The sequence below is a fragment of the Mobula birostris genome, chromosome 6, assembly GCF_030028105.1.
Source record: "Mobula birostris isolate sMobBir1 chromosome 6, sMobBir1.hap1, whole genome shotgun sequence".
In the NCBI taxonomy this organism is placed as follows: Eukaryota; Metazoa; Chordata; class Chondrichthyes; order Myliobatiformes; family Myliobatidae; genus Mobula; species Mobula birostris.
This window is the reverse complement of record NC_092375.1, coordinates 169,056,951-169,081,952: the sequence shown is the minus strand read 5'-3', so window position 1 is coordinate 169,081,952 and position 25,002 is coordinate 169,056,951. Positions and strand designations below refer to the sequence as shown.

General features: G+C 42.9%; 1 protein-coding gene across 1 annotated transcript in view; it reads right to left on the bottom strand.

The window, feature by feature from the left end:
* Positions 1-1,856: 1,856 nt before the first annotated feature.
* LOC140198761 (dynein axonemal heavy chain 11) overlaps positions 1,857-25,002 on the bottom strand; it is a 64,443-nt gene continuing 41,297 nt past the window's right edge. Inside the window, 9 exon segments of the mRNA XM_072259772.1 lie at positions 1,857-1,991; positions 3,106-3,300; positions 3,848-3,940; positions 4,156-4,294; positions 12,166-12,282; positions 12,369-12,514; positions 14,643-14,799; positions 16,300-16,593; positions 18,856-19,016. Of these exon segments, the coding sequence (XP_072115873.1) occupies positions 1,857-1,991; positions 3,106-3,300; positions 3,848-3,940; positions 4,156-4,294; positions 12,166-12,282; positions 12,369-12,514; positions 14,643-14,799; positions 16,300-16,593; positions 18,856-19,016 (1,437 nt within the window).

Sequence of the window (25,002 nt, the reverse complement as noted above, 5' to 3'; positions counted from 1 at the left end):
AAAGATTCCTACCAACTATCCTATGTTTTTTGATAATTATATGTACAATATCTCACTCTAGACACCCCACGCCCCCTTAGCAAGCCCAGCCTCTCCAAGTCGTCCAATCCAGGCATTATTCTGATGAGTCCCTCCTGCACACTCTCCCGTACAAACACATCCTTCCTACACTGTGCAGACAGAACTCCACACAACTCTCCAAGTGCAGCTTGAACTGTGGTTTGTCAAGTTGCAACATAATACCTAACTTTGATAATCTATGCCGGCTGGTGGCGTAGTGGCATCAGCGCCAGACTTTGGAGCGAAGGCTCTGGAGTTCAAATCCAGCCGGCTCCCCAGGCATGCTTTCCATCCGTGCTGGGTTGAGCGTCGAGCTAGCAACTTCGACTCGTAAAAATAAGAAAGCCCGCTTAAAAAAAAAACAGCGTCCTGATGATGATTCTTCTTTCTTCTTCTTCATCATAATCTATACCTTGCCCTGTGAAGGCAAGTATGCCTTCTTCACCATCCTATCTACCTGTGCTGCCACTTTCAGGGAACTGTGGACTTAAATCCCCAAGGTCTCTGTTCATTAATGTTCCTTAGCACCCTATAATTGACAGTACATGTCCCATTCCATCTGGCAATGACCAACCAAACTTTCAGTTAGATCCATATCCTACTGTAGCATTGGTGTGAGAATGGGAAGTTGAAATGGTATTCATCTGGGAATTCAGGATAGGTGTTGTAGACAGTAAACTAGCCAGCTTGCACTTGGTCTCACCAGTTCAGAGAAGGCCACACTGGGAACACCAAATGCAGTACGCAAGTTTGGAAGTGAAAATGAATATTCGCCACACTTTAAGGACTGTTTGGGCTCCTGGATGGTTCTGAGGGATGAGATGTACACAAGTTTTGTACTGGCAAAAATGACAAAGGATGATGTGCTGGATGCAGAGGCTGATAGCGCAGTGAGGACCAGGGAACTCTATCTTTGTTCCATGTGAGAGGTGATAGGTTAGAGCAGGTCCAAGAAACACAGGTTTCTGTCAACCACAATAAAATGGAAGTCACATTTCCTGAAAAAGGAGGGTATTTCAGATATACTGGAATGGACAGGCTCATCTTGAGAATAGATGCTGTAGAGACAAAGTAACTGGGAGAATGGGATAGCATTCTTCCAAGAGATAGGATGGCTAGAATTGGGGAGATGAGGGAGCCAATGGAAATAAGCAAATGCCAGTGGATAGTTTTCTCTTGAGATGGAGACAGAAAAATCTAGAAAACAGAAGTGTCAGAAACTATCAAAGTGAATTTGAGAATGGGGTGGAAGTTAGTCGCAAAGGTGATAAAGTTGATGAGTTCAATATGGGTGCAGGAAGCAGCACGAATACAATAATCAGTGTAATGGAGAAAGAGTTGGGTGGTGATACCAGAGAACGTTTGGAACAAGCCAACACTAAATCAGGCACAGTTAGGGCCCATAGTGACACATTTGATCTGTTGGAAGCAAGAGATGTCGTTCAGAGCAAGAACAAGTTCAGTCTGGCATATGATAGTGTTGCTGGAGGGGAACTGGTTGGATCTTTACTGCAGAAAGAAGTGGAGATCCTGATGGGGCTGGAGGTGTATAAAGAGAGAGGGGGCTGAGGAATTTGAAATTGTCAAAAAGGTGGAGGGCTTGCTGGGTGTCCCCAATGTAGGTTGTAGATGAGTAGAGACAGGGTAGAGTCAAGGGCTGAGGGGCAAAGAGCAGAGAGAAACAATGGGTGCAGCAGGGAAGTCCTGTCTGTGGATGTTGGCTAAGGGACAGAAACAGATAGGGCGGGATCATGTGTGGTGTAAAAGGGTGCTTGAAAGTCAGCACATTCTGTTGGCTAAGAGACATTGTCTTTAACTGTCAAATGTGCTTCAATTGGTGGTTTTTCACTCACTTGGCTCTTTCCGGTTCCAGCGTCACCCACAACAAAAACTGAATGCCACACTGCCAGCAGCTCCTCGAGTTGCGTAACCTGACCAAACACAAACAATAGTCTCAAAAGTCTGGCCTTAGTGGCTGCTCTGGTACTTGCCAATTGTACAAACTTATTTATTTTAAGATATAAAATGGTTAATTTTCTTTGTTGTTTTTTGCACTTGATTTCTTCAATAAGAATGGTGGCTGGCAGCACATCTAAAACCCCTTCCAAACCACTTCAAAACACACAGCAGCTGGAGATGCCAATTGCAGTATTGACCTATGACTCGTGCAGTTGTAATCAAGTGGAATATTTATAATCAGCACATTAGATAATCAGTTTTTCATACAAAGATCAAAAGTTAGCCTTTTATGTATAAAAGTTTTTAATTTTGTTTAACCTTAAAGAAAACTCATGGACTGCACACCCACGTTGAACAGGGCAGAAATACAGATCATGGTTGATTACTCAGTGAAAAAAATATGATACCAAAATTCAGCAACCAATTATTTGTACAATAACTCATCCACAATTTTCATTCCTATAAGTAATTGGCAGAAGCAAGGACAGAAAAGGGACAACATCAAAAAGGTGCCTCAGTGCAAAGTGATTGTCACCATGTCCCAGGCAAAGGCAGAAGTTCTAAGGAGAATGGATCAATCCCAGGGGAAACACCAGAGAACAACGAATCGGAAGAAAAACAGAGGTTATGATAGCCTGGTAGCAGGACATAGGACCGTTAGAAATAAAAACAAATAAATTAGTACAAGGATATAGCAAAATAGCACAGTAATTTCAAGGTTAAAAACAATTTTCACAATATAAAACTGAACAACAAAAGGTGTGCTTATTTTACTACCTTGAAAAGAAAAAAAATGTAGATTCAGCTTAGGAAGCGTATCAGTTATGGCTTGACAAGTTAAAGATGGTAACATATTGTTAGAAACATTGGGCATATACACATTTTAAAACAGTAAAAAAAAACAATTTCTGATCATCTTTAACAACACACACAAAAAATGCTAGTGGAACGTAGCAGGCCAGGCAGCATCTATAGGAAGAGGTACAGTCGACGTCTCGGCCTGAAATTCCAGCATCTGCAGATTTCCTCATGTTTGCATTCTGATCATCTTACTTAAATTTATTAAGTATAAGCTATTATCTTCACCTTTAATATAAAGTTATCCTCTGGTTGTAGGTGCAGTTCTGAAATAGACTGGCGCACCATCTGTTCCAAATCTACATCTCTCTTGCGTGGGACGTCCAACAATGGAAAAATATCACCAATCAGATCCAGGAATATGGGAACATCGTTGGTAGCAATTTTCGGCAGATTAAAATCTCTCAAAGCACGCATTAGGACCTGGAAGACAGCAACATAGAAATAATAATAAACCTGAGGGGAGGGGGGACATGGGGTGAGGGGTGGGTGAGATGGGGGGAGAGGGTGGGGGAGGGGGAATATGGGGGGAGATGGTGGGGGAGGGGTGGGGAGGGGGGAGAAGGGGGAGGGGTGGAGATGGGGAGAGGAGAGGGGAGGGGGAGGGGGGAATGCAGGGGAGAGATGGGGAGGTAGGGAGGGGTGGGGTAGAGGGGAGATGGGGAGGAGTAGGGGAGAGGGGAGATGGGGAGGGGTAGAGGAGGGGGGAACGCGGGGAGAGATGGGGGAGGTGGGGAAGAAGGGAGGCCGGTGAAGGTGAGGGAGAGGGGTAATGAGTGGGTGAGGGGGACAGGATGATCATCACAATTTCAGCCACGTACAACCTCCCACAAAGCATCAGTGCAGCTCCATTCCCAACTTTGCTCTCCATCATCCTACCCACTCTACTTCTAGTTCATCATCATTTTAACTCAGATTTACACAGAAACTAGATCAATTTCCTGTAGTGGCAACTACGATTTCTATTTACCTGTTCCTCAGGTCTATTTCGATCTCCTCTCTTCAGTGATCCAGCAACAACAAGTACAGACTTTATAGCCCTTAGGCCCCAGTCATAATGGTCCTACAAGATAAGCATTTAAATATGACACAAATCAAATGAAGCAAAAGCAAAACTCTTTAGTAAGTTACTTCAACAGACACTTTACCTGTTTTGACAAAAGTTCACGGCAAAGCAAAACTGTTTAGTAAGTTACTTCAATAGACACTTTACCTGTTTTGACAAAAGTTTACGGCAAAGCAAAACTCTTAAGTAAGTTACTTCAATAGATACTTCACCTGTTTTGACAAAAGTTCACGGCAAAGTGTGTAGAGACTTATGAATTTTCTGGCAAGCATCCGAGCATCTATGAACCCTTCTGCCATCAACATGATCTCACATATCAGCTCAAAGTCTGGGAATACCATTGCACAAGGCCTGATAAATTGGAAAAAAATGTTATTAGACATTTTGAAAAGTTAGAATAAACCAATTTTCCACAAAACCACTTTTGCTCTAATCCACCTAACTGACCAATCTATTACACAAAATACTCTGCAGATGCTGGGGTCAAAGCAACACTCACAACACGCTGGAGGAACTCAGCAGGTCGGGCAGCATCCATGGAAATAATCAGTCAACGTTTCGGGCTGGAACCTTTTGTCAGGACTGAAGAGGGAAGGGACAGAGACCATACAAAGAAGGTGGGGGGAGGGTGGGAAGGAAAAGGCTGGTAGATTCCAGGTGAAAAACAAGTAAGGGGAAAGATAAAGGAATGGGGGAGGAGAAGCAGGGAGGTGATAGGCAGAAAAGGTGAAGAAGGAATAGGGGAAAGCACAATGGGTAGTAGAAGGAGACGGAACCATGAGGCAGGTGATAGGCAGCTGGGGGAGGGGGCAGAGTGAAATAGGGATAGGGGAAGGGAGGGGGAGGGAATTACCGGAAGTTGGAGAATTCTATATTCATACCAAGGAGCCGGAGACTACCTAGACGGTATATGAGGTGTTGCTCCTCCAGCCTGAGTTTAGCCTCATCATGGCAGTAGAGGAGGCCTTGTATGGACATACCTGAATGGGAATGGGAAGCATAGTGTTGCCTCACTTGGAAGGACTGTTTGGGGCCTTGGTTGGTGGCAAGAGAGGAGGTGTAGGGACAGGTGTAGCACTTACGCTTACAGGGATAAGTGCCAGGTGGGAGATCCGTGGGGAGGGACGTGTGGATCAGGGAGTCACGGAGGGACTGATCCCCGCAGAAAGCGGAGAGGGGTGGAAAGGGAAAGATGTGTTTAGTGGTGGGGTCCTGCTGAAGGTGGCGAAAGTTGCGGAGGATAATGTGCTGGATCTGGAGGCTGGTGGGGTGGTAGGTGAGGACAAGGGAACTCTGTCCCTGTTGTGGTGACGGGAGGATGGGGTGAGAGCCGAAGTGCAGGAAATGGAGGAGATGCGGGTGAGGGCATCATCGATGACAGCAGAAGGGAAACCACGATCCTTAAAGAAACAGGACATTGAGATGTCCTGGAACAGAAAGCCTCATCCTGGGAGCAGATGCGGCGGAGATGGAGGAACTGGGAATAGGGAATGGCATTTTTGCATGTGGCAGCGTGGGAAGAGGTATAGTCGAGGTAGTTATGAGAGTCAGTGGGTTGTAGAAGATGTCAGTGGACAGTCTGTCTCCAGAGATGGAGACCGAGAGATCGAGAAAGGGGAGAGAAGTGTCTGAGATAGACCAAGTGAATTTGAGGACTGGGTGGAAGTTTGAAGTAAAGTCGATGAAATTGACGAGCTCAGCATGGGTGCAGGAAGCAGCACCAATGTAGTCGTCAATGCACTGAAGAAAAAGTTGGAGAGCAGTACCAGAATAGGTTTGGAGCACAGACTGTTCCACATAATCAACCAAGAGGCAGGCATATCTGGGGTCCATGCGAGTTCCCATAGCTACACCCTTAGTCTGAAGAAAGTGGGAAGAGCCAAAAGAGAAGTTATTAAGTGTGAGTACCAGTTCCGCCAACCAGAGGAGGGTAGTGGTGGTGGGGAACTGGTGAGGTCCATTGTCCAGAAAGTAGTGGAGGGCTTTGAGGCCAATCTATTCTCCCAACTGCTCTTTAGTGCTTTTCTTTTCTGGATTATTTCATTATCATGGATATTTTCTCTCCACTATTGGAATCTAAAATAAAACCATCTTAAACTTGATTCAATTGATTTTTTTTTTTAAATAGAGTTAGGTCAGATGGATTCTATGAAGGGTTCATGACTCAACTTCTTATTGCTTACCAGAGCAACTCCTTGTGGTCACAGTATTCACTACCTTTCCCCACCAGCAGCGCCACAACATAGTTTTCTTCACGTTTTACGTCTCTGTTGTGTTCTCACAAGTTCTTAACAACTGAAATTTCCATCTCAGTTTTCCATCACCCCATAATGTGGCTTAACGTCCCTTTGATATATTAAACACAAAATACTCTGCAGATGCTGGGGTCAAAGCAACACGCACAAATGCTGGAGGAACTCAGAAGGTCGGGCAGTATCCGTGGAAACGAACAGTCAACGTTTCGGGCCGAGACCCTTCATCCTGACTGAACATCGTGCAATCACAGAAAAGCTGGAAGGTGGAGAGGGGAGAGGAACCTGAAGGGCAACTCCGCATACCTGGAGTGTAGCCGGTATATGGAATGAGCAGCCAAGAGGAACTGGCTGAGGCAGGTTCACTGACATTTAAAAGGAACATGTACAAGGAAAGGAAGGGATATAGGCCACATGTGGGCAAACTGGATGAGCTAGGTCAAGTGGGAATTCTCGTTGGCATGGATCAGTTGAGCTGAAGAGCCTGTGCCATACTCTATGACTTTCGCCAGTTAAATCACCCACTTATCTGATTTGCTTCAGCACGGTCAACATGGAAATTGTAGCACGAAGGGTCTGTGTATCTGTTCTGTATGATTCTACTATAAACGACAAGTGGAATTTGTGATGTTTTGCAAATCCTGAAATTAATTGAAAGAAAAATACAAAAGGCAGGAATACTTGTGAAGCTGAGGATATTTGTGTGCTTAGTTTTCTTCTTCCCTCTTTCCTAATGAGACACTCACAGATGACGTGGTGGCGTAATGACTTGTGCCATTAATGTACTTATCAAAAACCCATAATGAATCATGTAAACAAAGAATGCTTAATCAAACAGTATACTTACAATATTACTCAAATATTACTGGAACATAAAATACACAACACTCCTCCCTGTTTAGCCATAAACTCCAACTCAATATAGAATGCATCTCAATTTAAATATGTAACATATTGCTCTCAAGTCATTATATCTACAGTATACATACAATTACACACAGTATACTATATACCGGTCCCCAACCACCGGGCCACAGATCGGTACCAGGCCGCAAGGCAAGCGCTACTGGGCCATGAGGAAACGATATGATTTGGTGATATGAGTCAGCTGCACCTTTCCTCATTCCCTGTCACACACTGTTGAGCTTGAACGCATGTGAGGTCATTACCCGCGTGTCATCCATGTCAGCGCGGGAAGGAGATCAACTCCTCGAGCTTGCAAATGACGGCGGGCTGAAAAGTATGTTTGACATAACATCTCTGCCGGCATTCTGGATCAAAGTCAAGGCTAAATATCCTGAGATAGCCACAAAAGCACTGAAAACATTGCTTCCATTTCCAACATATCTCTGCGATGAATGTAACAAAAACTAAACTGCGGAATAGACTGGACATAAGGAACCCCATTCGAGTATCGGTGTCTCCCATCACCCCTCAATAGGACCGTCTTGTTGCAGGGAAACAAGCCCAGGGCTCGCACTGATTCAGCGATATTGGTGTGTTGCAATGATTTTATATGCTTATACGGGGAAAATATGTGCTGTGTGTTTAATATCCAAACGTTACTTAAAATGTTATGATGCTATTGTTATTGTTATATGTTATATAACCATATAACAATTACAGCACGGAAACAGGCCATCTCTGCCCTTCTAGTCCGTGCCGCACGCTACTCTCACCTCGTCCCACCGACCTGCACTCAGCCCATAACCCTCCATTACTTTCCTGTCCATAAACCTATCCAATTTAACTTTAAATTATAATATCGAACCTGCTTCTGCCACTACTACTGTAAGTTTGTTCAATACTTACTTCAAGCTCTCCTGTCCTCCCCTGATAACTGACTTATCACTATATTCATGCGAGGAAAATATGCGGTGTGTGTTTAATATTAAATTCGTTAGATAAACCCTTTTAGAAACAAAATTGAGTGTATTAGCCACTTATCACCGATATTCCAGTCGTGATTAACACCCCCCCACCCACCACTACCACCCCCCCACGCGAACAGAATCGCCAAAAACGATTTGTAAAAAAAAAAAATCGGCGTGCAAGTCACGCATGTGCACTGGTGCCCGCGCAAGGCTTCATGGTCATTGTAGTCTTTTTGGGGTAAATTCAACGTATTTGACTGCTACACACATCAAAGTTGCTGGTGAACGCAGCAGGCCAGGCAGCATCTCTAGGAAGAGGTGCAGTCGACGTTTCAGGCCGAGACCCTTCGTCAGGACTAACTGAAGGAAGAGTGAGTAAGGGATTTGAAAGTTGAGGGGGACGGGGAGATCCAAAATGATAGGAGAAGACAGGAGGGGGAGGGATGGAGCCAAGAGCTGGACAGGTGATAGGCAAAAGGGGATACAAGAGGATCATGGGACAGGAGGCCCAGGGAGAAGGAAAAGGGCGGGGGGACCCAGAGGATGGGCAAGGGGTATATTCAGAGGGGCAGAGGGAGAAAAAGGAGAGTGAGAGAAAGAATGTGTGCATAAAATAAGTAACAGATGGGGTACGAGGGGGAGGTGAGGCCTAGCGGAAGTTAGAGAAGTCGATGTTCATGCCATCAGGTTGGAGGCTACCCAGACGGAATATAAGGTGTTGTTCCTCCAACCTGTGTGTGGCTTCATCTTTACAGTAGAGGAGGCCGTGGATAGACATGTCAGAATGGGAATGGGATGTGGAATTAAAATATGTGGCCACTGGGAGATCCTGCTTTCTCTGGTGGACAGAGCGTAGGTGTTCAGCAAAGCGGCCTCCCAGTCTGCGTCGGGTCTCGCCAATATATAAAAGGCCACATCGGGAGCACCAGACGCAGTATATCACCCCAGTCGACTCACAGGTGAAGTGTTGCCTCACCTGGAAGGACTGTTTGGGGCCCTGAATGGTGGTAAGGGAGGAAGTGTAAGGGCATGTGTAGCACTTGTTCCGCTTACATGGATAAGTGCCAGGAGGGAGATCAGTGGGGAGGGATGGGGGGGGACGAATGGACAAGGGAGTTGCGTAGGGAGCGATCCCTGCAGAATGCAGAGAGAGGTGGGGGAGGGAAAGATGTGCTTAGTGGTGGGATGCCGTTGGAGGTGGCGGAAGTTACGGAGAATAATATGTTGGACCCGAAGGCTGGTGGGGTGGTAGGTGAGGACCAGGGGAACCCTATTCCTAGTGGGGTGGTGGGAGGATGGAGTGAGAGCAGATGTACGTGAAATGGGGGAGATGCGTTTAAGAGCAGAGCTGATAGTGGAGGAAGGAAAGCCCCTTTCTTTAAAAAAGGAAGACATCTCCCTCGTCCTAGAATGAAAAGCCTCATCCTGAGAGCAGATGCCGCGGAGGTGGAGGAATTGCGAGAAGGGGATGGCGTTTCTGCAAGAGACAGGGTGAGAAGAGGAATAGTCCAGATAGCTGTGAGAGTCAGTAGGCTTATAGTAGACATCAGTGGATAAGCTGTCTCCAGAGACAGAAAGATCTAGAAAGGGGAGGGAGGTGTCGGAAATGGACCAGGTAAACTTGAGTACGAACATAGGTCGGAAGGGATTGAACAAGGGGTGATAAAACCGTGTCGAGGTATGCAGAAACGAGTTCGGTGGGGCAGGAGCAAGCTGAGACAATAGGTCGGCCAGGACAGGCAGGTTTGTGGATCTTGGGTAGGAGGTAGAGACGGGAAGTGCAGGGTGTGGGAACTATAAGGTTGGTAGGTATTTGACTATTTGACTGCTACTCTTATCCGTTGGCAACCACCCCCCCCCCCCTCGCACCCCCCCCGGTCGGCCGGTCCACAAGAATATTGTCAATATGAAACCGGTCCGCAGTGCAAAAAAGGTTGGGGACCCCTACTATATAATACAACTACTACATATGCACCCACAGCGTGGTTAATGTTAAATTGACCCATTCTGGCCTGAAGATTTAATTGATATGGAGGATTTCTCTCTCTCCTGGGATAATGGCTTTCCTGACAAGGAGGGTCACTTTGCTTGGCAAGTAAGACATGTTGCTATGAAACAATCTCAGGTTCCGGGGCCTCCTTGTGCTGGTTGTAGGAGTTGAGTCTGGGACTGCAGGAAGTGGTTCTGACATCTCTGGACACCTTTCTTCTCTAACAATTGATTCTGCTCTCCTCAACTGATCATCGTGTGGTTCCCAGATGACATCAGACGCAATCTCCACCGTGGAGGAGAGTAGTCTGGTTCTGTCCTTAATCTTTCCGTCCTTAATCTTTCCACAATCTTCCCACGTACCCACTGTTGATCACCTCTGTAGTCCCTCGCCGGGACTGCTTGTCCAGGAGTGAAACATCGAACCCCCTTGTTTGAGGAGATCCAAGTGTGAATGCAAGGGACGGCCCAGGAACAGCAGGGCTGGTGAGTTGTTGGTTGTGGAATATGCTGCATTGCGATACGCAAGGAGGAAATTGGTGAGCTTCTCATTCAGTGTTAGTGTAGTGTGTTCTGCTGACATTGCTCACAGTGTGTTCTTTAGACTCGGAACAAACCTTTCCACCAAGCCATTTGTAGCTGGGTGGTACAGTGTAGATGCAATATGTCTTATTCCATTCATTTTCAGGAATGACTGAAACTGTTCCACAACAAACTGTGATCTATTGTCACTGATTCTGGATCACCAGTCCTCGAGAAAAGACTTCTCAATACACCAGTGTGTGAGGCTGCAGTGGAAGCCATTAAGAACACTTCTGGTCACTTACTAGCTGCACCCACTACTACCAAGAAATCTGTGTGAATGGTCTGACAACATCCACATGACTCCTCTGCCAGGGCAATGCAGGCCAATCCCAGGGATGGAGAGGTGCTGATCCTGGCTTCTTCTGGACATGTTTGCATCCTGTACAGTGCATGGTGAGCTGCTTGATTTGCAGATCTATCCCAGGCCACCAGACAAAACTTCGAGTCAATGCTTTCATTTTGATCACACCAGGAGGACCAGCATGTAGCTCCTCCAACACTTTAGATCTCGGCTTGGATGGTACAACAATTCTCAATCCCACATAAGGCAACCACTGTCAAGGACAAGTTCATCCCAATACAGGTAAAATAAAAAAAAGGGAAACTGGAATTTCAGTTCTGGTTTCAGCCATTTTGGGTAGCCATGTAGACCTAAACAATATGGGGTCTTTCCTGGTTTCCCTTTGGACCATCTCTACCATAACAGGGAGACTTTCAATTTGTTTTAGGGAGAATATGTCAAGAGGAGTGTCTTCTTTTGTCAATTTTTTGGGTATTTCATTTTCCAAGGGTAAACAGGATAATTCATCAGCATTTCAATGGTTAGTTGCCCCCTTGAATTCGATCTTGTAATTGAGTCCTCCAAGAAACAGAGCCCATCTCTATATTCACCTTTAACCTGCATTGGTCTGGTGTGTATGAGGCCCTGCCACAAACGTAACACATTTTTTCAGTCAGGTTGATCTCTGTTTTGACATTTCAATTTTGTTCACATTCACTTTCATTCCTGACTTCAACTCACTCGAGTCTGACTGCTCTTTTAAATGTGAGTTGTACTTTAGTTGCTTTTGAATATTTTCTTGTAAGATTCCACTAGCTAAAATGATCTCTCAGTGCATTATTAAGCACATTACCGAACTGACACTACTCAGACAATCTCTTCAATTCAGCCACGCATGCTGAAATGGACTCCCCTTCCTGCTGCCAGATCTGCTAAGCATTTTTCCAGGATTTTTTTTTTGGTTTTTGAGTTTCAGATTTCCAGCAGTGGCAGTTTCTTCTTTTGATTTTCTTAGATATTGGAGTGTCGCATTCACCCACCTTACAGCTCACACACTCGATAACTATAACCTACACTGGCACAAAGAATATCTTTGTAGGTTTGATAGCAAAGGAGATATTGGGCAATAGGTCAAAGCCTTCTCAACCACATTTCTGTTGTCTAATCACATTGGCGTAATTTCAGAAATGGAACAAAACTTGTCAACATGTCATATTTAATATCTTGGTAATATCGACATACCTAAACAGAGCTTTAAGGTTTTCAGGAAGTTCTGCTCTTCCTGCATATCCTGGATTTAGGGTAATAAATATTCCAACAGAAGGTTTCAACTCAATAAGCTCTCCTAGAAAATAAAATCTGTTGATTCAAAATTGTATGTTAATACAACAGAAATGTCAGTGGATTAATTGTTTAACACATCATCACATCACAGTGTTCCTTACCTTTTTTTCTTGTTTTTAATTGCATCTTGAATAGTTTTCACTTGTACAGCTACAACTGAGAGAACTTCCACTGAAATGCGATTAAATTCATCAAAACATCCCCATGCTCCTGTTTGTGCAAGGCCTTTATATATATTTCCTATGGACTGATATTATAAATATTAAGAACTGATGAGTAATGACTATTTTTAAGACATATCAAATAAAGGATTAACTTGAAGAATGACAGAAACAGCCAGAAAATAATTTAAGTATCTGGAGATCTACATTTTAAAAGCTGCAAGATATTGGTTCTGATGGCTCAGGGAATTGTACTCTTTCCTCTGAATCAAAATGCTGTGGCCTCAATGTCCATTCCACGAGACAAGCATATTAAAAATATCTAAAGCAATAGTCCAGTGCACTACTGAGGATATGCTGAACTCTTTATGACTCTGTATTTTGGATCAAGCAGAAGGACCCTTCTACTTACCTTCATGGTCGAAAGTCACATTATCTAATTATTACCAGACTGGAACTTGTCAAACACTAAACGAGTTTTGTATTTTCCAACTCATAAAACACTTCAACAAACGTATATAAAGGAACATCTTAGGGAAGAAAAAAGTTAATTCCACAAGGTTCCCCAATTTGGCTGGTTCATGGGAAAGAATTTGAAGTATAAACATTCCAATTGCAGGTGCGTTTTGGGTGTAATTTCTAAATTACATCTATCGTTTATGATTAACTGGATTCCAATGACTTGCACTCGTTCATCTTTCACTTTTCATTTATTTGTGTATAAGAACAACAGCTCAGCCCGTCAGTGAACTGCTCTAAAGTTATAGTTCAAAATTGTCTGGTTTTATGCACTTATTAGTCCAATCAAAACTTTGTGCACTTCCGAATCCTCTCATTTACATACTCCAGGAGTTAATAACCAATAAACTCTACAAGTTAAATGCCAATAATATTCTAGAGATAATAAAATTACTGTCCAATTGGTAATATGTGTCAACAAACTTTTGCTCAGATTCTTATCTTCTCTTGGTATCCCTGGTGACTTTGCATTCCAAGCTTGAACAGAAAGGCTACAAACAGGACAGCTGGCCTTTCAAAGGCCAAGTTCAGCCTGGGTGAATCACTACATCTGCACACTGTCGCTGTCATCTTAACTTGTGACTTACTACAAACCTCTGCACTCCCAAAGCAGGAACTCCACCTCCACAGCTTTATAATTTAGATTCAATGTCTTAAGCACAGGGAACATGTCCTGAAACATTAATTAAATTTAATTGCCCACTAATTTTACCTTCGGAGCAATAAAGGAACTAAACTCACACCAAGGCAAGAATTACAAACAAACACAAACCAGTAAATATTGCAGTATGTTTCATCTTGGGTAGGAGTGAGAAAATAGAGAAAATAGTGGTCTGGATTTTTAGTGGAGTACAATGTGAATGGACATTCAGCAATAAGCCTTATTTCCTTCTCTAAAGATGGAAAATACATTCCTTTGTTTAAGTTCATGATAATTATATTCAGAATCAATATAGTAGTTCCATTTATTCTTTTTATAAAGCCAACCAAGGCCATTTTGACTGGTCTTTAATGTCAATAGCTCAAAGTTGAATTTTCATTCCTTTACAAAAGCAGGACCACCACTTATTGCCCATCCTCACGTGGCCTTCAGAAGATGATGGCAAGTGATCTTGAATTGAGGCAGGTCTTTGTAGACCTAAAATATTGTTGGACATAGACCACCCAGAATGTAAACCTCGCAATGAATACTTTTTCATTGACATTTGGTGTATATTCTGAAAAAATACAGTAAATAAAATAGAGTGTGGTTGAATAAGGCAAGCCACTTGCCTAGTTATTATTAACTAAGTGCAAGATAAATTAGTGACATGAATAGATCGTCATTTCCCCCCTTGCCCAGATTTCCCCAAAGTTCTATTCCTGAGGTTTTGATACACATGACCTTGACTATCAGTGCTAACTGGCAGTTTAACTACTGGGAAACATTACTAAATTCAAGCCTGACAGTCTTTAGCTGAAGTCATCAGCCAGTGCCCACAAGTGTGTTTACAGCAAGCATCACTGAATAATGGAAATTTGAGTGATTTCTCCTCACTGATTTGGTCAAATTGATTGCAGCACTCTAATTAGGATTAGGAGATGCTTTCCAACAAATTTCACTCTGTGTATTTAAATATCAAGTTCATTACCATTTCTAGATTTGCAAGTCATAATCATTCTGCAGCCAGGCACAGGATTTCAATGTACTGTTACCTTATAATCCATCTGCTCAGAGCAGTTGAAAACATACACCATTATGCCCAGAGAACGTCCCAGGTCTTTAGTAGTCTCTGTTTTACCAGTCCCAGCAGGTCCTGACGGTGCGCCACTCATGGTCAAGTGTAAAGATTGAGTCAAGGTAATATAACACCTGTAGAACCATTAAAAACAATATCTAAGGAGTGGACACAAAGATGAGTGTTCTGATGTCACAGGAGTGTACAAATCAGAGGACCCTGTTCCAAGGATGTAAAGTTCTGGCCTGATGACAGCAACTTCAATGGGCTATGCTGGTCACTGAAATTCAAGAGAGACTTTCAATCCTTGCCGGTACTCAAAAAGAAATCACGAATCTTGTTTTTTTTAAAATAGGGAAGACTCAGTCAAGAGAAGACATGAGAATTAGTACTTAAATCAAATCATTGTGTCCTTTCCATAAAGCTGAGAGTGGTGTAAGAAATTACATGGCTTTTCACTAAATGCTTGATGAACTCAGTTTGTTTAAACATTGATTTATTTAGGGAACGTGAGTTGTTGTTTGTTGAGCAAAAAAGTAGATGCCATTAGAAAATCGGGTAAACACGCACTCTCTCGCTACTTTTATGTTAGCAAATAGCATTTAGGCACTCTGGAAAATTTGATTATACTCAATTGTAAAGATGCATATTAAGTATAAGAATTACCCTGGTCTACTGTCAGGACAAAATCTCAAAGTTGCTCCCACTCTTCTACTGTAATCCAGAATTGGTATAATCAAAGATTTGTTTGCAAGCTTACCCTCACAGCAAAAATTAGGGCGGAAATGCATCAGCAATTCTGAGGAAATTGGGATTGTGAAAAGCTCTCAAGATTCAAGATTGGTTATTGTCATTTTGCAGTACACAAGTGTAAAGGAGAACAAAATAATTGTTACTCCAGATCCAATGTAGCATAAAAAAACATAATAAGGATAAATAACACCATAAAATAAATTCACAAGATTAGCTTACATATACAGAGTGATCATATCTACATAGAGTGACGCTAGGTACAGGAGTATCTGTACATAAGATAACTCAGAATCAAGTTTAATAACAGCAGCATATGTTGTGAAATGTGTTGACTTTGCAGCTGCAGTACAATGTAATACAGTAAATGATAAAGTAGTGCTGGTGGGGAACTTGGTGGGGTAGCTTAACAGCCGGAAGTATTATTCAGCCTGATGGCTCAGGAAAAAGTAACTGATTTTAAGTCTGGAGGTCCTGACGTGGATGCTGTGTAGCCTCTTCCCTGGTGTGAGTGAGACAAACCTTCCATGAGCAGCAACAGTGGTATTGCTGGCCCATTTCTGGCACCTTTCAGTATATATGTCCTTGAGGACGGGTAGGCTGGTGTGGTAATGAGCTGGGCAGTTTTAACTAACGTCCTGTCGGCTGCAGTGCAGTTTCTGAGCCATAGGGTGAAGCAGCATTCTAAGATGCTCCCAACTGTGCATCTGTAAAAGGTTGTGAGTATTGATGTGCATAGTCTAGCTCTCTTCAGTCTCCTCAGAAAGTGGAGGTGTTGCTAAGGCTTCTTGACTGTGGAATATGTGCTCTGGGACCCTGAAAGTTGTGCGAGATGTGCACTCCCAGGAATTTGAAACTGCTTGCAGTTTCCACTGCTGTGCCACTGGTGTGAGTGATGTAAGTTTTCCTGAAATCGATAACCATCTCCTTTTGTCTTGTTGACACGGAGGAAGAGATTATTCGCCTGGCACCAGGCCTCAGACTTTTCCACCTCCTCTCTGTGGGCCATCTTATTATTGTTGGTGATGAGCTCCACTGCTGTCGTGTCATTGGTGAACCTGTCAATGTGGTTGCTCGGGTGTTTGGCCGTGCTGTCTTCTGAGAGCAGAGTGTACGGCACTGGGCTCAGCATACAGCCTTGGGGCTGTGACTTTCTCATGAGAAACTTTGTGAAGCTTCTAAACAGATACTAAAGAATTAAATGCAAACAAATCCCTTTTATGCAATAGAAATGTAAAAATTAATACTGTCATATCATAAACTACTTAAGAATTCTATCTTCTTAGTATGGAATCCTGCCCCGAGGTAAGGGTTACATAACTATTTATAAGTATCTGGCATCATTATGTTCCTATTCTACTTAAATTCCTGTCTTTGGTAGATAGTAATATCCAAAAAAGCATCAGCCAATTTGGATAGAATTTTTTAAAATGCAAAAAGAGCTTTTGAAATCACAGTCCAGTGAATAGATGCGACTTCATATTCCCAGATTCACTTCATTAAAGCCCTGTAAATATTTTCTTGCAGACAGATTCTAAATGACAGAATTATACTGGCTAACACAGGTAGGGCCAGAGTATGCCAAATCTCAAAACATCTGATAAGATGTGAGGAAACAATAAAGGATTTTCAGTCCTGCCAAAGGGTCTTGGCCCAAAACATCAACTGTACTTTCTTTCCATAGATGCTGCCTGGCCTGCTGAGTTCCTCCAGCATTTTGTGTGTGTTGCTCGGATTTCCATCATCTGCAGATTTTCTCGTTTGTGAAGGGATTTTCATCTTTTACTTATCTTTCTTAATTTTTATTTGAAATCTGTAAATTTTGCAAATGGGCTGATGCTACACAGTACAACAATCCCAATTTCTGGTGACCCGGTGACCCTATGATCTCTGACTCAGAGACGGAGGTCAGGCTGTCTTTAAGGAGGGTGAACACTCACATGGCAGCAGGCCCCAATGGAGTACCTGGTAAGGCTCTGAAAACTTGTGCCAACCAACTGGCAGGAGTATTCAAGGACATTTTCAACCTCTCACTGCTATGGTCGGAAGTTCCCAACTGCTTCAAAAAGGCAACAATTATACCAGTGAAGAGTAGTATGAGCTGTCTTAATGGCGAACGTTCAGTGGCACTCACATCAATGGTGATGAAATACTTTGAGAGGTTGGTCATGGCTAGGATGAGTTCCCGCCTCACCAAGGACCTGGACCCACTGTAATTTGCCTATCGCCACAATAGGTTTATGGCAGATGCAATCTCAGATGGAAACAAGGTGTCACAGCAATAACCTTGCACTCAATGTCGGTAAGACGAAAGAGCTGATTGTAAACTTCAGAAAAAAATAAGACGAGAGAACACGAGACAATCGATCAGAAGTGAAGAGAGTGAGCAGTTTCAAGTTGCTGGGTGTCAAGGTCTCTGAGGACCTAACCTGGTCCCAACATATCAACACAGCAATAAAGAAAGCAAGACGGCAGCTATATCTCATTAGGAGTTGAAAAAATTTGCTTTGTCAACTAAAATACTTGGAAACTTCTATAGATGTACTCTTGAGAATATTTTCACTGGCTACATCGCTGTCTGTTATCTGGTATGGAGGGAGGGCACTGCACAGGACCGAAGGAAGCTACAGAAAGTTGTAAGATTAGTCAGATCCATCTTGGGTACCAGTACCCAATTCATCTTCAAGGAGCAGCGCCTCAGAAAGCTGACGTCCATCACCCAGGACACGCCCTCTTCCCATTGTTACTGTCAAGAAGAAGGTACAGAAGTCTGAAGGCACACACTCTGCGGTTCAGGAACAGCTTTTTCCCCCTCTGCCATCCGATTCCCAAATGGACATTGAACCCATGAACACTACCTCACTTTTTTTAATATATACTATTTCTGTTTTTGCACTATTTTAATCTATTCACTTTATATATCTGCTGTTACCGATTTACTTTTTTTTCCTTCTATATTATCATGTATTGCATTGAACTGCTGCTGCTAAGTTAACAAATTTCACAGCACATGCCGGTGATAATAAACCTGATTCTGATTTCATTGATATGAAAATAAAAATCCAAAATTAATAGCAGAAATTATTTCAAGTTTTTGATTTCTTGATTTGCTTTGACAAAAGGAGGATCAAACACTAAAATAGTAGCTAGTAAAGTAAAAAGGTGGCACGCTAGTGCAGTGATTAGCACAACGGTTTACAGTACCAGCGACCCGGGTTCAATTCCCGCTGCTGCCTGTAAGGAGTCTGTACGTTCCCCCCGTGACCACGTGTTCCAGTTTCCTCACGCAGTCCAAATACATACCGGTTGGTGGGTTAATTGGTCATCGTATATTGTGCCATGACTAAATTGGGGGATTACTGGGTAACGTGGCTCAAAGGGCTGGAAAAGCCTACTCCATACTAAATCCCAGATAAAAAAATAAATTTGATAACACTCACCTGTCAGTCAGAGGGGTAATTACCAAGTGAGGTGTGTTACCAAGGTACTCATATGAGTATTGGAAATGGGCATCACAGATATCAACAAAGCAACGTTTCTGTTCATCGTTCCATCTGTGTCGCAATTGCGAGAGCCAGGTAAAAGCCTGACTGTTATTGACCTATAATCATTAACAGTGCATTAACCATAATACTTTTGTTAGGTTTAAAGTCAACGAACAACTTTATCAAACTAGAACTGCAATGGCTACTTAGGTTTAGGAAAAAAGTATACTGTAAAATTAAAACAAGTGAATTAAAAAACATTTACCTTCTCAAAGGAACATTGGCCTGGATTTTATTGCCAATGGCCCACCATTCACTGTACATGAACCAGTCTCAGCTCTCTTAAAGCCACACAACTTGGCTTTGATCAGCAGGAGCAGGATCTTGAGTGAGCTAATGCAGTGGTGTAGGGCAGGGCTGCTGGAGTGCAGCCACTAAGTTTGAGATGACTTCTTTCTAGTAGAGTCTCAACATTCACTTGCACATGCTGAGAAATATCGGCAGATTGGTTTTAGAAACTGTCAGAATTTTCCAACAAAGTCCAGGCCAGAGCTTATAATTTGAGAAGTGAACTGGAAATTGCCCCTAACTTCACAACATAACATTAACAACTGAAATGTTGTATATTTTACAATCTAAAGTGGAGTCACTGTTCACATGTGGGAAAAAGGCACTAGTCAATTTACACACAGCAACAGCTGGCAAAACATAACAAAACAATCTGCTTTTCATTCATGATGGTTGAAGGTGGTTGCAGGATAAGCATTGGTCAGAGTATCAAAGACTCTTATTATTGAAATAGCGAGGCAGAATTTTACTTTATATGTATGCATGATGGAATGCAATGAGAAATAGTTCAACAACTTATAGAGAAAAGTGTATTTCTTTATTGTTGCCAGGGATGTTGACCCAGAGCACTACAAGACCATAAGATATAGCAGCAGAATTAGGCCATTCGGCCCATCAAGTCTGCTCCGCCATTTTATCCATTTTCCATCTCAAACCTATTCTCCTGCCTTGTCACTGTAACCTTTCATGCCCTGACTAATGAAGAATCTATCAGCCTCTGCCTTAAATACACCCAATAACCTGGTCTCTACAGCTGTCTGTGGCAACAAATTCCAGAGATTCACTACCCTCAGGATAAAGAAATTCCTCTTCATCTCCATCCTAAATGAATGTTTCCATTCTGAGGCAGCGCCCCCTGATCCCATACTCCCGCACCATAAGCAATATCATCTCCACATCCACTCTATCCAGTCCTTTCAAAATTCAATAGATTTCAATGAGATCCCCCCCACTTCTAAATTCTTGTGAATTCAGGCCCAGAGACATCAAATACGCCTCAGACGATAACACTTTCATTCCTGGAATAATACTTGTGAACCTACTGTGAATCCTCTCCACTGTCAGCACATCCTTTCTTAGATAAGGGGCTCAAAACTGCTCACAATGCTCCAAGTGAGGCCTTACCAGTGCTTTATAAAGCCTCAGCATTACATCCTTGCTTTTATATTCTAGTCCTCTCAAAATGAATGGTATCTTTGCATTTGCCTTCCTCACCACTGACTCAAGCTGCAAGTTATCTTTTAGGGAATCCTGCACAACGACTCCCAAGTATCTTTGTACCTCAGATTTTTAAAAATTTTCTTCCTGTTTAGAAAATAGTCTATGCTTTTATTCCTTTTACCAAAGTGCATGACCGTACACTTCCCGACACTATTCTAACTGCCACTTCTTTGCCCATCCTCCCAATCTGTCCAAGCCCTGGACTCCCACCTTCCTCAACACTACCTGCCCCCTCACCAATCTTCGTATGGTTCGCAAACGTGGCCACAAAGCCATCAATTCCATGTCATTAGCATGAAACATAAAAAGAATCACTGACCCCTGCAAGACGTCACCGGCAGCCAACCAGAAAAGGCTTCATTTATTCCCACACTTTCCATCCTGCTAATCAGCCAATCCTCTATCCGTGGTAGTATCTTTCCTGTAATACCATGGGCTTTTATTTTGTTAAGCAGCCTCATGCGCGGCACCTTGTCAAAGACCTTTTGAAAATCCAAGTAGATTACATCCACCAATTCTCCTTTGTTTACCCTGCTTGTTATTTCCTCAAAGAGTTCCAACAAATTTGTCAGGTAACATACATTCACCAGCAACTTTTATGTGTGTTGCTTGAATTTCCAGCATCTGCAGAATTCCTGTTGTTTGTCAGGTAACATTTTCCCTTAGGGAAACCGTGCTGATTTTGGCTTATTTTATCGTATGTCTCCAAGTGCCCCGAGATCTTATCCTTAAACAATCAACTCCAACATCTTCCCAACCACTGAGGTCAGGCTAACTGGTCTATAATTTTCTTTCTTCTGCCTCCCTCCCTTCTCAAGGAGTGGAGTGACATTTGTAATTTTCCGTTCCTCCGGAACCCAGAATCTAGATCATTTCCAGTGCCTCCACAACCTTCTCAGACATGTCTTTCAGAACACCGAGGTCCAGGAAACTTATCCGCCTTCAGACCCTTCAGCTTCCCAAGTACCTTTTCCCGAGAGATACCAATTGTGCTCTCTTCTGCCCCTTGACACCCTGGAACTTCAGACATACTGCCAGCGTCTTCCGTGTCTCCAACTGAGAAGTGGCCTAAGCTTTCAAATTCAGGCTAGAGTGCTATCAGTGAGCCAAGCCTCACATGTGATAATCTTAAAGGACCAAAAGTAAACATGTTGTGCCAAGAGCCTCTATTGTTCCACAAGACACAGTTTAAAGTTCACCCACTCAGTACCATTCAATATTTTGCCATTGAAGTGTTGATATTATTACAACACATGGGCACTCTGGTACTTACAGTGGCAAACTGGAAGATACAGCAAAGCCTATAATGTACATATTTCTTGAAAAATAATTGAATGATATACCATTTCTTTGATAAGTTTTTCTTTTTTTTAGTTATATTTTCAAATCAATTTATCCTATCAAAATTCAGCTGGATTGAACAAAAAGTCTGCACTGCCAAATGTGAAGAAGGAACTTAGAAACTTAATCAATTACTACATGACTTAACCCAGAGATTGGAACCCTTCAGAAAGTGAAGTTAGAATGGACCAAAACCTACACCACCCTCTCACAGGAGAACGAGGGATAGACTGTGCACAGTGTAGATTTAAATAAATCTGGGAGAAATATGATAACAGAATATAGAGATATATGGCTACAAAACTGCAATTTCATTTTCATTTCATTGCTCCTGTTGATATTATCAAAATTTACAAGCAGAATACAAGTTATCTTCTACAATGATCACTGTAGAAAAAACATATTCAAATTAACACCATAATCGCTTGGGGTTTTAAGAATTTGCACTTAATATTTTGGGGTAACCCACACCAATGCTGCCTGAACTCAGCAGCATCTATGGAGGGGAATAAACAGTTATTTCCCCTTAATACTCTCCTCCTGTCTATTTCCCCTTCTGAAGCTGCCTGACTGGCTGTGTTCCTCCAATGTTTTGTGTGTGTTGCTCAAGATTTCTAACATTAAACAGAATGGATCTTGTTTTTAAAAGTCCTTGGAACATAGATCAAGCAAAAATATATAAGTTAGAACCAGGTATGTATAGTAGAAATATTTTGTTATTTACTTATCACCTTATATAATGCATACACTGTTTACTGAGAACAATCTATTATTTTGTAGTCCTACATGTGACAATTACTACCGAATTGATGGTTACAGCCAAGCGAAGATGACAATCAACAGTTAGATCTGTATGAGGTCAATGCAATAGCATCCTGATAGATGTCTTTATCCCAAAGCTCTTTAGACTGGTTCCTTTTTTGTTTAGATATCTTTGCAGCTCTTTTTTGATCGCTGACATTAAATTAGCCACTACTGTTATCACTGGCAGTGCAATCCAGACACTCTCAGTGCAAGAAAAAGTTCTCCTCAGGCTGGTTTAGGCTTTTCCTTTTTGCCCATCATCTCTGAATATCTGGGTCTTGACTCCTATGCCACTGTGAATGGTTTCTCTATCAAATCTGTGTAACGTTCATGATTCCAAGTAGTTCTGTCAGATCTCTTCACAATCTTTGTCATTTTACCATGAACAACCCCAGCTAATCCTGTTGATCCACATAAATACAGTCCCTCATAACTGGAATCTTCATGTGTACAGTACATATGAACCAATCTAACATTTCGTCATGAGACAACCCTGTGTGTGGTTGAGTACAATACTGAAGCTTTGGCTCAGAAGACTTTGTGGGAGGAGGTTGAATAGGTGAGTACAGACAAGGTTTTCCTTCAAGCTACTCACCCTATTAGAGTAACTGGTTCAAGCAGTGACATGCTCACCCTGCTGGATGTGGGAGATCAGGGAGTATGTAAAGCTGTAACTCCAGGCTGGCCAGGTGAAGGAGCTTGAGATGGAGTTGGACGTACTTAAGATAATCCGGGATGCTCAAGGCATCAAAGACAAGAGCTTTGGTGCAGTGGTCACATCCAAGGTGCAGGCTGCAGATAGTTGTGTGTCTGCCCAGAGAAGCAAGGGGAAAAGGAGAGGGACAAATCTTCCTGTGGCCATTTCCCTCAGCAACCTTTAGATATATCCTTTTAGATCAGGGGTTCCCAACCTTTTTATGCCATGGGCCAATATCATTAAGCAAGGGGTCCATGGACCCCAGGTTGGGAACCCATGCTTTAGATATTTCTGGAGGAGACAGTCTTTCTGGGCACAGCTGGAGTAACCCCCAGGCTGAGGGTACTGAGGCTAAGTGGGAAAGGGAGAGGACAGGCAGGGCAATAGTGGTAGAAGATTCAATAGTTAGGAAGACAGACCGGAGATTCCACGGCTACAAAACAGACACCAGAATGGTATGTCCCTGCCGGGTGCCAGGGTCTGCAGTACAACCTCAAGGGGGAGTGTGAGCAGCCAGAATCACGATGCATGTGGAGATCAATGGCATCGATAGGAAGAGGGATTTGTCCTGCACCGTGAATTTAGGGATTTAGGGGAAAATTTTAAAAAGCAAGAGCCAAAGGATAGTAATCTCTGGATTTCTCCTGATGCCATGTGCTAAAGAGATCCGAGATAGGAAGACGACTCCCATGAAGCATTGGTTAAAGAGCTGGTGCAGGGGGTAGAGGTTCAAGTTCAAGTTTAGTGAGTTCTCTTCTGGAGTACAATTGATCTGTGTAAGAGAGATGGATTCCAATGAACTGGACGGGTGCCAATATCCTCAACTGGAGATTTGTTAGAACGACTCTGGAGGGTTTAAACTTGAGTGAGGGTTCCTGAGCTGTAGAGTGGCTGGTGAAAATTTGTGGGATAATACCACAGCCAATGAGAGCAAATTTATTTGTCAGGAGCACAGTAAAGCGCGAGGAGAGACCACTGGTTTAAACCGTATTGACAATACAAGAGGCTTGATAGGTAAGGCAGATGAATTGAGGGAGTAAGTTGGTTCTATGGACTGGAAGCGGTGTGCCGCAGGGATCAGTGCTGGGCCCACAAATGTTCATAATATACATTAACAATCTGGAAGAGGGGACCGAGTGTAGTCTATATAGGTTTGCTGAAGATACTAAATTGAGTGGAAAAGCAAATTGTGCAGAAGATACAGAGAGTCTGCAGAGAGATATAGATAGGTTAAGTGAGTGGGCAAGGGTCTGGCAGATGGAGTACAATGTTGGTAAGTGCAAGGTCATCCACTTTGGAAGGAAAAATTAAAGACGATTGTTATTTAAAAGGTAAAAAATTGCAGCATGCTGCTGTACAGAGGGACTTGGGAGTGCTTGTGCATGAATCATGAAAGGCTGGTTTTCAGGTGCAGCGGGCTATCAAGAAGGCAAATTGAATGTTGTCGTTCATTGCTAGAGGGACTGAATTTAAGAGCAGGGAGGTTAAGCGACAATTGTGTAGGGAACTGTTGAGGCTGGATCTGGAGTATCTGGTCTCCTTACTTGAGGAAGGATATACTGGCTTTGGAGGCGGTGCAGAGAGAGTTCACCAGGTTGATTCCAGAGATGAGGGGTTTAGACTATGAGGAGAGATTGAGTCGCCTGGGACTGTACTCACTGTTATTCAGAAGAATAGATCTCTTAGAAACA